Source organism: Telopea speciosissima, chromosome 3, assembly GCF_018873765.1.
Source record: "Telopea speciosissima isolate NSW1024214 ecotype Mountain lineage chromosome 3, Tspe_v1, whole genome shotgun sequence".
Taxonomy (NCBI): Eukaryota; Viridiplantae; Streptophyta; class Magnoliopsida; order Proteales; family Proteaceae; genus Telopea; species Telopea speciosissima.
Window position 1 is genome coordinate 34,534,750 of NC_057918.1, and position 16,168 is coordinate 34,550,917.

Consider the following 16,168-nt stretch of genomic DNA (forward strand, 5'->3'; position numbering starts at 1 on the left):
GGGGAAAAAACTATCTATAAGATAGCTAAAGTGAGGGAAAAGAAGAGTAGAGATCTCAACCATGTTAGATGTATTAAAAGTGAAGATGGTAAAATACTGACAACAGATGAGAACATTAAGAAGTGATGAAAGTTATTTCTGCAACTTACTACATGAAGACACTCCGAGTAATAGTATGGTAAAATACTAACAAGGGATGAGAACATTAAGAATAGATGAAAGTTACGTTATTTCTGCAACTTACTAAATGAAGACACTAAGAGTAATAGTGTTTTGGAAGATTGCACTACCCATCAAAACACCACATGTCATGGATATATATGAAAAAGTAGGGTGCCTAGAGTAAAATAAACTTTAAGGAGGATGAAAGTAAGCAAGACCAAAAGGCTCAGATGAGGTCCAATAGAAGTGTGGAAGAGCTTAGGAATTTGTGATTTATCTTGGCTAATCAAATTGTTTAATAAGATTATGAGTACTAGAAAAATGCTAGATGAATGGTGGAGAACCATCATGGTTCTGATTTACAAAAATAAATATGATATTTAGAGTTGCAATAACTATAGAGGCATAAAACTAATGAGTCATACTATGAAATTATCGGAGAGGAATATTGAAACTCACCTGAGACAAGAAACTACTATTACGGAGAACCAACTTAGTTTTATGCTAGGAAGATCCATGACAAAAGTTATTCACTTACTTAAGAGACTCATGGAAAGATTATGACAAAATCCCTAGAGAGTTAATCTGGCAAGTACTAGAGAAGAGAAATGTTTCAAGTAAATATGTGAACATAATTAAATATATGTATGATGGTGTAGTGACACGTGCCGAAACTATGTGGGGGGTTAAGGTAGTGAATTCTCAATTACAATTGGGTTAAATTAAGGATCAACCCTTATTTGTTTGTGTTTATCATGGATGATTTAGATATTTAAGATGAGGTTCCTTAATGTATGTTTTTTGCTGATGATATTGTTTTGGTGGATGAAACAACAGAAGGGATTAACGTTAAGTTGGAGTTATGGAGATCAATCAACCTTGAAATCAAAAGTTTTTAAATAAGTAAAACAAAGATGGAGTATATGGTATGTAACTTTGGTTACACTAGGACGAATAATGAGGTGGCAAAAATTGATAAGAGGGAGATTCTACAAAGTGATTATTTAGGTATCTAGGCTCAATTATAAATAAAGAAGGTGACATAGACGATGATGTTTCACAGAGAATTAAAATAAGATGGTTGAAGTAGAGAGGTGTGTTCGGAGTGTTGTGTGAGCGACGTATTCCTTTAAAACTTAAAGAAAAATTTTATACGGCAATCATACGACTAGATATTATGTATGGTGTCAAATGTTAGGCAGTTAAAAAGCTTCATATAGATAAATTCAATATAGCAGAGATGAGGATGCTGAGATGGATGAGTGGAAAAACTAGGAAGGATAAAGTAGATAATGATCATATTAGAGCTGAGTTGGGAGTAGCTTCGATACATGATAGGCTAAGAGAAAGTCATTTGAGGTGGCATGGTCATGTTCAATGGAGGCCTTTGGATGCCCCAATACGGAAGAGTAATTTGATTCAGATTGAAAGAACTAAAAGAGTCAGGGGCAAACTTAAAATGAACTTAGGAGAAGTGTTGAGGAAAAACGACATGCATATCTTAGGCTTTGTATCAAGTATGACCTTGAATAGAGCTGATTGGAGGGCAAAGATCCATGTAACCAACCGACCCCATTTAGTTGGGATAAGATTGAGTTATTGTTGTTGTAATAGTGGTTCTAAGGGCTGCTATCAGAAGAAAAAAAAAAATATATATTGTGGTTTTAAGGGCTTATGATGGTTCAGTTCTACATGAGAGAAACAAAGCCATTGTGCAAGATCAAGCCTTGAAACAAATTGATGGTTATCTTGCTTGCTGGCTTGTCTATCAAATTGTATGGTTAAAGATGTGTGTGTATGGTGTTGGGATTAATAAAAGAAGAGACAAAGATATCACACCGATAGTATGGAGATGCTTTCCCACAAGTTCTTTCACACTATAACCATGTGGGTCTCACACTGACAATCTCTTTCTTTCCTGACCACCATGTAGGTCCCCTATTAAACGAAACTGCTTCTTGCATTGAGATTGGTGTAAGATAAGATATCCCTCTCACACTGTTGACATGGGAAACCCTCTCCCATAAAATAAAGAGGAAGAATTGCATCATAAGCAATTTTAATTTGTAGATGACAAAGTAACAGTTTGGTATCTAGGTACAGCTTGGTTCCCTATGAAGCTACATTGTCCATTACAGTGAAGCAGCCCACCCCTTCAACTTTTAATAAGCTCTATTGATATGAGAATTCCGTATTTTATGGTCCCTAAGTTTGGATTTTATTGGTTAATAATCTTTGATGAAAACGTGGATGATGTAAGCTTTGCTGTGATTATATAAATATATATATAAAAGAGTAGCTAATTAAAGTATAATTAATACTTTTTTTTGTATCATATTAGTGGGCACGTATAGGCTTCACTTATAAGCTTACTGATGATCAACAAAGAACCAAATTTGATTAGGTAAACCAAAACTCAAACCCTCTAGTTTTTGGTGAGACCAAAACCTCAAACTTTATATTCTTAGTAGGAACTTTATACTTGAAACAAGGAATCACTTTTGCTTTCTTTACTGTGTAATTGTGCTTTTTTGAAAGCATACCATGACCCATGTCAAGATTTTAGTTAATTGACAAGTTATGCAGTGTTTGGTATGTATTCTTGGAATGCATTCTAGGTCGATTTCGCATTCTCAGGCGATAAAAATAGTTCATCATTTGAGAATGCGAAATTGAACTAGAATGCATACCAAACGCTGCCTTAATAAGTAAAAATCATTCTGATTTTTCAAAACATGGCTCTAAAAATTTTCTTGTGTTACTTAAGCTGTGTTTGGTATGCATTCTAGGTCGATTTCACATTCTCAAATTATAAAAACAACTATTTTTATCATCGGAGAATGTGAAATCGAAGTAGAATGCATAGCAAACACTGCGTTAGTTGATGCTAATCCAAACCAATCATTTTAATTTGAATTTAAAACTAATTTTTCCTAAAATGCCCCAATCCACATGTTCCGTTCGGCATCTCACATGCACAGTTTTTATCATATTGATACAAGTTGAGACCTAATGAATTGATCCACATAGGAATATATATAAGCATCAATCTAATTAAGGTTTAGAATTTGCTGGATGCCCATATATAAAGGGAAAGAATAATCTAGAAGGGAATTAAGTTAAGGCTTCAATATTAAGGAGTTAATTCACAAGGCAAGTGTGATGAGTGGAACTAGAGATCTAAAAGAGTGGTGTAAACCTAATTTTGGGTGGGAGTAGGCATAAGGTCATTGTCTTTAAAAAGAGGGGTTCGATCAACACAAAGGCTCAAGCCCACTTTGTCTTTGCTCTATCTTCCACTACTACTAATCCATATACCATCTCTTCCACTAACACTAGTAGAGTATCCCTCAATAGAACCAAACACAACCCACTCTCCATCCATATATCCATAACCCCCCATAAAGAGAGAGAGAGAGAGAGAGAAGAAGAAGAAAAGAAATGAAATGAAAGATTGATGTTAATTAGGGGGAACATCTACTCCTGCCTACTCCATTTACACCACCCAATGGGTTCCCTCTATCTGATTAAAGAAGAATAGAAGCTTATAAATGATTGAAACTCTGAAATTAATTAATTAATTAACATATATGTACATAGTTACTTAATTTAATTATACCCCTTATATATATATATATATATATATATATATATATATATATTATAATAAACCATAAAAATTAAAAATATAAGTATATTATAATAAACTACCACTGCATGCATGTGGCATATATTTATATACATTCATGAGAAATGATGATCAAAGGGGATCCTAAAAGCAGCCACTAATATCGATGTGATCCAATAATGGATCAACAACATGCAAACACCATATATAGATCATTAACCTCTTAAATGATTAATTTTTTTAAAATTAACCATAAAACCATTGACTTGCTTAGTTTGGATTTGATTCCCTTAAGAGATATTATTATTCCTATATTAAGGGGTGAGATAGTTGAGGAGGAGTTGTGGCTTGTTAAGGGGGGTTGTACAGTGGCATGTTACAGCAAACATGCATGTTGGGTAAGAGTGGCTCAGAAGCTACTAAATCTCTCCAAATCTCTTTCGTCGGTGACGTATTTAGTGAACCTGATGAGTTTTCTAATAACTTATAATTTAATATTACAGAACTTATCATCTGTCATACTGCCTCTCCATCTCTCTTATTGTTAATTTCCTGTCTTCTTAATTAGTTTTAAGTATTAGTCTTATACTTCATATTAGTGTTCTCACCACACTCCCTAACTAATATATATATATATATAGTATGAGTCTATGAGAGACTATGTATGAGTTTGATTAAAATGATAATTAATTAAGCTTAGATATAAGTAAGCAATAATATTAATATAGGGGAGAGACAAGAAGAAGAAGAGTAAGTAAGGAAGGTGCACATATGAGGTATGAAGCATGAAGGAGAGAGAAATTAAGAGAGAGAGAGAGAGAGAGAGAGAAAAAAAAAACAAAAGCAAGTAGTATATGTCACCAACCAAAGAAAGCAAGGATGGATGGATCATGGATGGATGCTTTACTTCCTCACCACCTACTTTTCTAATCCTGCCGTTCCCCCTTACGTGCTTCACACAACTAAACCAAAAAATATAATTCGTTACGCCAAGAATCTGCCCTCCTTATAGTCTACTCATATATCTCCCATTGACTTCTACTCTCTCTCTCTCTCTCTCTCTCTCTCTCTCTCACACTCAACTCACTCACTCACTCACTCACTCACTTACTCACCCATACATGAATCTAACCAACAATAACTAATTATTGACTCAATTATGATCTAATTTTATATTAATCATTTGTTATGACCTAAAACCATTGTTTATAATTTGGGCCCTCTTATAATTTAGCCTGGTAATCATTGGTGAAGAGGAGACGATCCGGCCGCTTGATCGGATGGTTGGATTTGGAATCATTTAGGTTGTGTTTGGTATGCATTCTTGGAACGCATTCTAGGTCGATTTCGCATTTTCGGACGACAAAAACAACTATTTTTATCAACTGAGAATGCAAAATCGACCTAGAAATGCTCCAAGAATGCATACCATACACAACTTTAAACTAATTAATGATCAATCATTGACTTTTCTAACTTAAGAATCCACGGTAAACACCTTATTAAACCCATATAACGATTCCTAAGATTTCATTAATCGGATGGTTGAGGAATTTCTTTCGACGTATGTCATGCAAAGAGTAAATTAAAACCCTTTCCATCACTATATGAAATTAACACTAGGTTTTTTTTTTTTTTTTTTGATAAAAATTAAAACTAGGGGTTTAGAGGTGATAGAAAATGGTAGCTAAAGATCAATAAAACTATCTCTAAATGGATTTTTTTTATTCTTGAAATATTACACATTGATGCAATCAAAATAATTTCGATTTCTTGATTAAAAAATTTATTTGTTGACTATTTCAAGAAATCAGTCCGAAACATACCAAGCCAGCCCTTAGAGAGGTCTACGAAGTATTAGCCACAAATTAGTCACATAAAAAGACAAAAATGAATTAAAAATTGTGCTAACTATTAAATTAAGTACTCCAAAACCACTGTTCAGGAAAAACCTCTTTTGTTTTCATTTTTCATTTCCTTACAAAAGAAAAAAAGAAAGGGAGGGGAATATTTTTTTTCCGGAACCTTGTGAACTTGTCCAAATTTGAGTGTCAAAAGTAGATTTTGTTATATCTCCAGTGAGAATTAAAGATATTTCTACACCTCCATGATCTCTGGATGATGAGGATCTGAACCATTGAGATTAACAAGAGAACCCCAATGATTGTTTAGATTAAAAAAGATAAAATTAAACCCATTAATTAGATTTACTTAATTGACCCTGCTTTGTTGGTTCTGGTGATCCATATGAATTTAAGAGGATGGATAAAAGATTGGGTATGGGTCAACACTTATCACACAGCACATGAGCTGTTTGGTTGGATCTCTCTCTCTCTCTCTCTCTCACCCATATTTTTATTGAAATACATGGAATTTGTCTAGTATTAGAATGAAATAAGCAAAAGACAGGCTAATTAGTTTTAAAAAATTACATGAAAAACAAGAGAGAGAGAAGGTACCTGGTGAAGGGATAGAGGGAGAGTGAAGAAAGAAGAAGAAAGGGGGCACCACAAATTCTGTGGTTCCAGGCTTGCAATGCAATCCTCAATGAGATAATCGTTGAGAAAAAGGAATGGGTTTGCTTGAAAGCCAACCGAATCTCTCTCTCTCTCTCTCGAGTCTGGGGTGGGTGGATCTCTCTTGGGCTTGCTATTTTAGAAGTGGGAAAATTTTATCATAACTTACTATGGAGAGGGAATCTCTGGTCTGAAAGACCATGGTAGTCTAGGAACACGGGATCGACAGAAATCTCTATATGAGGGTAATTCAGACACTTTGTCGTCTAGTAAGAAATTTTTATCCTCTCCAGTGTGGTGTGTTGTCCAGTGCACTACACTTGAGAATCCAACCGTTAAATCATGAGCAGTGGAATATTTTTATCTTCTCAAGTGTTGGGTGTATGTTTGGATTCTCAAGTGAGGTGCACTAGACAGTGCACCGCACTTGAGAGGATAAAAATCTGTCTAGTAAAAAGAGTTTTATTCCATTTTTGTTGTCTGAAGCATCAGATCACGTTGTCCCATCTCTCTGTCTACCCATTAGAAAAGTGTTCTCTCCCTTAATTTTTTTTAATGAAATTCTTTCTTATATACTTCAATAAACTTTTAAGATTAAGACAAGAATAATAAAAAAATATTACAATTTCTCAATTCATCCAATGCACGAGGCTCCTGCCACTATCGGGTCTGGGGAGAGTCATGTGGACGCAGCTATACCCTTGCTTTCGCATAAAGGCTGATTCCAACAGACCCATTTGGTTTATATAAAAAAGAAAATAATTAAAAAAAAAAAAAAAAAAAGGGGGAAAAGATAGATAAGTGAGTGAGGGGAGCATGCTTTTAACATGCAATGGCGTTTGTGGTGGTAGTTTTAATTTTCATGACTGCGTTGGCAAAGTGTGAGAAAGAGAGTGTGAAACGGATTTAACCTTAACAACCTGTGGCCAAACTGTTCAAAGTTAATCTCTAAATTTGCCTATTTTCAGTTACAATATTGTTTCTCTTCCTCTCTTATATGTTGTGTTATATCTGTTCCCCTCCCCCCCCCCCCCCCCTTCCTCCCCCTACTTTGCTCTACTCATTCATTCCCCCCCTCTCTCTCTCTCTCTCTCTCTCTCTCTATTTTCCACCTATACACTTCACTATTTATGGTGCTCTCTCTAGACTATTCTTCTCTATATTATTGTTCCTATTTCTCTCTACCCTTTATACATAACTTACTTCCAAGGTTAGAAACGCTAGGAAAATTTTAGGAGGTTACTGTTCATGAGGACGGCTTTTCTTTGACTAATAAAACAACAATATTCACTATATATAATAACCCCACTCTCCTACCTTTGCTTCCTCCATCCTCTTCTCACTCTCCTTCTCTCTTTCTCTCTGTTTCTTCTTCTATTTTCCCAATCTCTGCTTCTTTCTAGAACGGCAACTTAAGCTCTATTCATCTTCAAGGTTGGTGGTGAACATGGAAGCACCACCAGAGGAAGTCTTGGGGTCCAACGACCAGACCCATATTGTCAAGGGCAAGCGTACCAAGCGGCAAAGGCTACCTTCCCCTCTTGCCTTCACAATCAATAACTCTACAAGCTCATCAAGTGCAGGAGGAGGATCAGGAATTGGAGGTGGAGGACTAGGAGAAGACGACTATAATTACTACCCTTCCCCAACCACAAGCTCAACAGAATTATTCACTTCTGATGAGAGTACAGAGGAAGAAGAGGATATGGCGAATTGCCTAATTCTGCTTGCCCAGGGTCATGGCCGTGAAAATCTGAAACAAATTGAACAGGGTGGCGCCAGTGGCGGCGGCGGTGGTGGTGGTGGTGTCATGGAGAGATCTAGTAGCCGAAGGTTTACTGAGGCAACCACAACCATGGCTGGTAAGGCAGGGTTTTATGTATATGAATGCAAGACTTGCAATCGTTGCTTCCCTTCATTTCAAGCACTTGGTGGGCACAGAGCAAGTCACAAGAAACCCAAGGCCATGGTTGAAGAGAAAGAGAATAATAAGAAAGCTTCGGCATCACTCTTGGCTTTGTCTCCTGATGAAGATGAAGCCCAATTCAAAACCAATAGCCCTCATTCCTTCTCTCTCCATCAAATGCCCAACCATAGCAGTAGCAGCAGCAGGGCTATGTACAGTAATAACAAATCAAAGGTCCATGAGTGTTCTATATGTGGCTCCGAATTCTCATCTGGTCAAGCATTGGGGGGTCACATGAGACGGCATAGAAGCGCTGCCGCACCAACTACCACTAACAATTCAGGTACCTTTGAATTACGGGACAACAACAATGAAGAAACCCACAAGCCAAGAAATGTGTTTCAATTAGATCTCAACCTTCCGGCGCCATCTGATGAAGACCACCACCACCACCACCGTGAATCCAAATTCGCTTTCTCTTCCAAACAACAACAACAACAACAACCACCACCACCACCTCCTCTCATCTTCTCTGCCTCTGCTTTGGTAGATTGCCATTACTAGGCGGGTCCCAAAGAAACGCTGGAAGTGAAAATTAAGAGATCTCTCCTGGTTCATCACTGTGAATTACAATTACCATTACCAAGATCATTTTTCACATTTTGTTTTTTTATTTTTATTTTTCATGATTTATGATTCAAGATACCCACCCCATCAACTTCTTTGATTATAATTCATATTACTTATGATATCGATTCTTTGAATTCTTTTGTTAATTGTTTAATTTTTATTCATCAAATATAAATATTTGGAAATTGAATTCTTTGTGGTTGGCAAGTAAGTAGCTCGTGTTCATGACTTCATGGTGGGCTTTGATTCACGAAAGGTCAGTGAGTGAAGGAGCATCTTTCTCTCTTTCTTTCTTTTTTTTTTTTTTTTTTTCTTGGTTTTTCTTCCTCCTTTCCATTATACTTAGTTTTGTTTGTTTTCTTTATTAAGTGCGAGGGCGATGCGTAATACACAACTCCAACTCAGAGAGAGAGAGAGAAAGATGCAAAGCAAAGGAAAGAAAGGGAAACGAGAAGGAGAGGAGAGGAGAGGAGGGGAGGGGAGGGGAGGGGAGGGAAGGTGGGGGTGTTTGGGCTTTCCACCACCAAAAGTCTCGTGGATTAGGTTCTGTTGTTTGGTTTACAAGAAATCTAAAAGCTTTCTCTCCGTCTGTTAGCATTAAATGACAAAGAATAAATGGTTAGGATGGCGAGTTTGTAACTGCCCTTCACACTAATGGATCCAAATATCTATTTATTACTTGCCATGGAATTCTTCCTCTTCTCTTATTTTTTTTTTTTTTATTTTTTTATTTTTTTATTTTATTTTTTTTTCACTCGCCCTTTTTGCACTCCACTTCACTTTAGTTCAGTCTACCCATCACACACCTAATCAATCATGAATCTTGCATTTATGAATCATGAATCACTCCCTCTGATCAACTTCATACCTTACTTCAAGGGATTTTCATCCTCCCAAGTGCGCACCACACTTAAGAATTCAACCGTTAAAACATGGGTCGTGGCGTCTTTTTATCTTTTCAAGTGTTGGGTGGATTGTTATACACTTCAATGTGGTGCACTAGGCAATGCACCGTACTTGAGAGGATAAATTTCCTACGTCAAGACCTACTATAGCACAGGGAGTGGAAAATTATCTCCTCCAGTTCCCTGTCCAGTCCAGTTCCCCCAGTGCCTATAATAAGGGGGGCAGACCTAGGGATGTAAACGGATCGGATTTGGATCGGATACGGATCGGATGTGATCGGAGCCGGATATTCCCTGGCCTAATACGGGTACCTCTAAATGGATTCGGATGCGGATCGGATTTGGATTTTCGACCATCCGTTTACATCTCTGCCTTGTGTAACTCGGACCTTCCTCCCCCTAACGGATACAATTCACTCTCAATCCATATCTCTTAGATCATGATTCACTTTTCATCATATTCTAGAACCTGTTGAATCTTCAAAAACCCTCAAAATCATTATTTATTTAATTTTTTATTATTAAGTATTCAGATTTTTTCGAACGGATTTTAATCGGAGTATTCGGATTATTTTTTAGATATCTCTAAACAAATACGGATGTCCCTAAATGGATGCGGATTCAGATTCAGATTTCGGTTATCTATTTACATCCCTAGGTGAACCCCACCAGGGCAGAGTGTTCGGGCAGGGGTAGGGTGGTCATTGCGCCTCCCCCCTCTTATTACAGGCATTGGGGAACTAGGCCGGGCAGGGAACTGGAGGGGACAAAGATCCCATAGGGAGTACCAAATCGAAGAAGGTGTAATAGTGTAATCATTAATTTTTGCATATGATTCTAATGTCGTAGTGTGAATTCCTTCCACGCCCTCTCACATAAATTAGTCATGGAGTTCACACTTACACTCTCTCTTCTCCCACAAAATATGGATCCCTTAATCAACTCTCAGACTTTTTTTGGTGCAGTTTCCCATTCTGGTGTTGTGAGAAACCCATATTAGATGTCTAATAAAAAAGTAAGTGATATTACCCCTTCATTAATAAGGTATTATTTAAGAGAAGGGAAAGTAAACCTGATTATTTCTGTATGTATTACTTGGTAAAATAGTTTTTGTACTTGTCCCGTAAGAGAATGAGGGGTGATGTGTGTGTGTGTGTGAGAGAGAGAGAGAGAGAGAGAGAGAGAGAGAGAGAGAGAGAAAATCATAAATCATAATAAAGAGTATGGGGTTACCAAACGCTCTTCTAGTGTTTGTTATGTGCACGTTTTGGAGTTTTTTTCGTAAAGCCACGGCCCCTTTGCGTGAGATATCCAAATACATAAATGAATGGAAGAGAGGAAGAGAGGCAGAGGGCCATTTACATTGGCACATAAAGGGGCTAACTCTCGGTTACCTTGTCTTAATTAAACCTCCCTAACACTCCCTCTCAACATGTTATTATTAATATTAGTATTACTTAACAATCAATAAAAGGGCCCGTTAATTTGTACTTCTTAATGTTTATTACTAGTTATTATTATTATTATTATGGAAAAAATATCCCTGTCAGCTAGGTGTAGTTTGCAAAATTCTATCTTGTTGATGTCCCTGCATACGTTGTCATTGACCCTATTGATGCCCTTGTGCATGTTATCATTAGGGAGAGAGATAGGCAAGCAGCCCGTGTATATGGGCATCATACACGTTAAAGAGAGGAAGAAGGGGTTTTGGTGGATTGCGAACAATATACAAAAGTCCCACATATTAAATAAGGAGAGATCAAGGAAAGAAAGATGTGTATTAGGCAGTCGCGTGCCAGCCTTCATCCCTTATTATTATTGCTTAAGAAGCAATATCTTGTTGCTTATACAAGGCTCTACATGTCAACATTTGCTCACACCTACTTAATTGACTCATCAAAGAGTCTTCTTGCTAGCTACTACTATTACTACTAGTACTAAGTGGGGTATAACAGTACTTTTACTTGCTTCCATCCCTATCTTCATTATCAACCTATTCCTTCTTTTGTCCTAATTAGGGAAAAATTATAATACTAACCTTTCAAGTCTTTTGAAATTTTCTTGAGACCTTTCTCAACCCTTTGGGGTGGAGATGCCCACAGCTAGTGGTGTTTGCCGGCCACTCTTTATATTCATATTTTGGTACTTGTGTGATTAAGTGATGAAAAAGATCAGGTCAATAGAAAAGTTTCTCACACGTTAAGAGTCGTTTTTCATGTATAAATCAAGAGAGAACAATTAACTAGTGCCTTGTATCGCACTGATTAGTGCGTGATTATCGGTGGAGATTAGATGATCAATGATGTCATGACATCCTTAATTGATTCTTCAGCTTAATCCAATCCTAATTCGGGTTCTTGCAGCCCCTATCAATGTCAATGCTGAAGGTGACTGATCTAGTCAGTCTCCACCTAGCTATTCCTTTTTTTGGTTTTGATTGCTTTTCCGATGTTCTCAGGTTGCATCCTACATCAAAGGCTTTGACTAGCTTCATCACTCCACTAGTTAAAGTACTATTAATTTCCAAATTAAGTTAAAATGTTAGGTTAAGTATCAAAAATTATTCCTGCCCATAAATTGTATTTGCTTCTATTTAACATACAATTCAGTTGTAGTCCTACTAATGATAATAATATACTGGGTAGGGGTGTAAGTTTGGCCTTGTCTTTGTCCGAGCCCGCCTTGGCGCCCTGAGCCCGAATAGGATCTGGACTGGATTTTTCAACCCTGAGAGCAGGTTAGGGTTGAAATTTTTATGCCCTGGGTTAGGGTCGGGTTGGGCTGGGTTAAGGCCTTGGCCTAAGCCCGCCCGATCCAACCCTGTGTCAAGTAATGCTTTAAAATTTATTGTTTATATTTTGCAATTTTTTTAATATCTAATTATCTATTGATTTACCCAGAAAAAAAGGCTAATTTATCTATTGAGCAAAAATATTTATACTTTTAAGATTGGGCTAAATTTTTTAACCTAATGAAAAGTCTAATAGTCAATTGAGTATGAAACAAACCAATACCCAATCACATGTGTCTCATTTTTTGAATGCATAGGATGACGTAAATGGCAAAAAGCAGGGCAAGTCAGAGCCAACAAAGTCCAACTAAATTTCAAGGTCAATCAGGGCCAACTCAGCCCTTGGCAAAAAGCAGGGTCAATCAAGGCCAATCCAGCCCAACCCAGCCTAATCAGGGTCAATCAAGGCAGGGCTGGGCTGGGCTGGGCTGAGCCCAACAAGCTTGGGCCTGGGCCTGGGCTGAGATACCTCAGCCCAACTTAGGGCCAGGTTGAGCTTGGGTTGAGTTAAGAGGACTTAGGGCTGGGCTAGGGTTTTAAAAAACTAGGCCAAACCCGGCCCTATTTCACCCCTAATATTGGGTATAGAATATAGATGCAGCTATAGATTGTTGAAATATATGTCTACCGTGTGTATTGACATGCTTCCTTATGTATGTTCATGCACATATATTATAAGTATTGGGCACATTCTCCCATTTCTTAGATATTTTCAAAGCCCTATTTTGCTATTTGGCAAATTCCATTCAACCTGAAACTTGTCGCATAAAGATTTGTAGACCTACTTATCCATAAAATTTGGACCCATCTAACCATATCATGTAGCAAAATAGATAACTATGAAAAGGCCTCAATCTCTCCATGGCTAACACCTTATATATATAGAGAGGAATTAATAAGAGTCAGCTCCTAAGCAAGTTTAATTTGGAATAATTTGGTGGACCTAACAGTTTAGATGGATTAAGGCTAGGATAAAGGAAGGTGTACTAGTCCTTCATATCTATGACATGTGCTAGTTTTAAATTTGGGACCTAGCTTAATCCTATACCATACAAAAATTAGGCTACAAGGCATAATACAATAATGGCCCAACCTTCAAATAGACACAATTACCATGGATGTTTTTTAGGGAAAAATAACGCTTTCTGGTCGTGTGGCCAATGTAGCTCCTGCCTCTAGACAAAAAATTGTCCTATCCCTATGGAACAGCGGAAATCCCATTCAAGTCGATGCTTGCGTGTGCGCTCCCAATGGCAAGCACAAGTGCAGGCTCTAGAGGCGCAGGCAGTGTTCTCTCATCCTGTTTTTTAATAGTCTACTCTTTTTCTTCACTCCGTCATAACTTTTTCTAATTCGATAAATTCAGAGAGCATCTCTCGATGTGCATGAAATTTGTCATGCGAAAAGGTGATGTAATAATTTTGAGACAACAAAGATTTAAGAAATGTGATAAAACCATAAATACTTGGGGCCAACCCCGACGCGCCACGTGGCATGGCATGAAGAGAAGACGATCTAGACCCGACTACATCAAGGCTCATCCGCCAGACTTATGAGGAAGAGACCTAGTTGGTCACTCAAGGGCCAAGGTCACTACACAAATTGGCGATGGCATCATCACCCGGATTTACATCATCCTACCGGCGAAGGGATCTTATCCCAAAGGAGATGCACCTTACCCATGCAGGACTCTCATAGATCTTATCCAACACTTGAGGAACACGCATGACTATCTGTGAGGGAACACCATCCCTAACCAGACTCAACCTCCCAAGAGGAGATGATCTACTACGTGATGGACTCTACTACCAAGGAGGCCTATCACTAGCTACTTGGACTCTCCACACCGCCATACTGCACTATAAATACTCATGTATTTTCCCCCCCATTAACCCATCTTGAATGCCAGTAATTCATCTATTGCTGAGAGAGATCTAACTTAGGCATCGGAGAGTCCTAGGCTAGAACTACACCGGTTCTCCCTTGTCCCTGACGTCTTTTTGCAGGTTGCGGCACCCGAAGGACCACCCGACGATTTCTTGACGCAACAAAATGCTCTAGATTAATCACACATAAACTTTTATTTTTATTTTTTTTGGTGAAGACGACACATAAAGTTTAGACTCAAAATCAATATATAAGATATATCCTCAAATGTATCTGTGCATTTTCTTGTATTTTAATCTGTCCAATTTTCGTAGAAAAGCTCATTTCTTAATTGAATTTTGAAATCCTTATTTTGTCATTGGACAACTTTGTTTTGGTCGAAACTTAAAATGTGAGCAAACCCTAAGAGTCTATCTATTCATAGAATTTCAATCCTATCTAATCTATCATGCGGCAAATATTCATGAAAGTCAGAATACCTAATAAACTAGAAAAAATTCTACTTTCTGCTTTGTGTTTGATTTTCCAATAGGGAAAGAGAATGCTATGTGATCTCGTGTGCAGCATGTGGCTCCTGTGCCTAGACACAAGGCCATGCAAAATGATCATCATGCCCTAGCCTCAAAGATTTTCGCCTTTCCATGGGAGTGTGGCGGTCACTTTGTGTGGCTCTGTGTCTAGGCACAGGAGCCGCATGCTGCACGCGACCAAGTAGTGTTCTTTTTCCCCAATATTTTTTCAATCAAACTAAAACTAGACAAAATTCAGAACCAGGTCCCTTTTTGGTTGGAAAACCGGTCTAGTTTGAAAAATGATCCCACTACTTCATGCAAGAAAAAAAAACACAAGTGGATTTCTACCATGGTTTGAGGAATCAGTATCGGATCGACTAATTCGTATTGGTATCGGTGGATCAGTACAGACAGGTAAAAATGAAAAAAAAAAAAAAAAAAAAAAAAAAAAAAACTAATTTTTTGATGAAAACAGAGCCGATCCAGACCTATACGACTGATCCAGATTGGTCAATCCAAACTGATCAGATCTGTCTTGGGTTCTTAAAATCAGGATCGGATTGGAATCGACTGAGGTTGATCCCGATTATTTCTAATCCGGTTAGGTTCCCCTTCCAAAAACTAGGGTTAGGGGCCTTAGGGCATGTTTCGTTAATTTTGGCCAATTTCTCACTGATTCTAATATGATTCAAATTGGGGCTGATTCTGATCTGGATCCCAATTCTACGTCTTTAAACTATTGACATTAAGGGGATCAATTTAGAACCTAAACCAAAACAAACTCAGACCGAATCAGAAAAAATCAATGATTTCAGTTTTAGAATAAAAACAATCAAATTGAATCAAATAAAATGTACATTGTATAAATCAAACCAACCCGAATCTAAACCATGTTAAAACGTACAATCATGTGTCTTCGTTGAGTTGTATGAAATTATCTACTATGGGTTTCTTTATTTGGTCGTATAAACAAGGTTTAAAGGTACCTAATTTGATATTGTGGGACTCTATTCAAGGTTTTTAAAATTGGGAATCTTATCGGTGAATCGGCTAACACCGATCCCGATTTCCACTGCTACTAATCGTTGCATCTTGAATTAGATTCGGATTGGCCAAATTCATCTTGAAGGACCGATTAACGGTCGATTCCCGATTCCTGAACCGATTCAAACCGTTTCGGAGCAAAATCCTCTGTAAGTCTGTAACCGATTCCGCTCCCGATTCCAAGTTT

General features: G+C 37.6%; 1 protein-coding gene across 1 annotated transcript; it reads left to right on the forward strand.

The window, feature by feature from the left end:
• The first annotated feature begins 7,699 nt into the window (after window positions 1-7,699).
• On the forward strand, window positions 7,700-8,846 carry LOC122653949 (zinc finger protein ZAT5-like). Its single transcript, XM_043847914.1, has one exon. The coding sequence runs from the start codon at window positions 7,754-7,756 to the stop codon at window positions 8,774-8,776; it is 1,023 nt and encodes a 340-aa protein (XP_043703849.1). The 5' UTR covers window positions 7,700-7,753; the 3' UTR covers window positions 8,777-8,846.
• The last annotated feature ends 7,322 nt before the right edge of the window (window positions 8,847-16,168 follow it).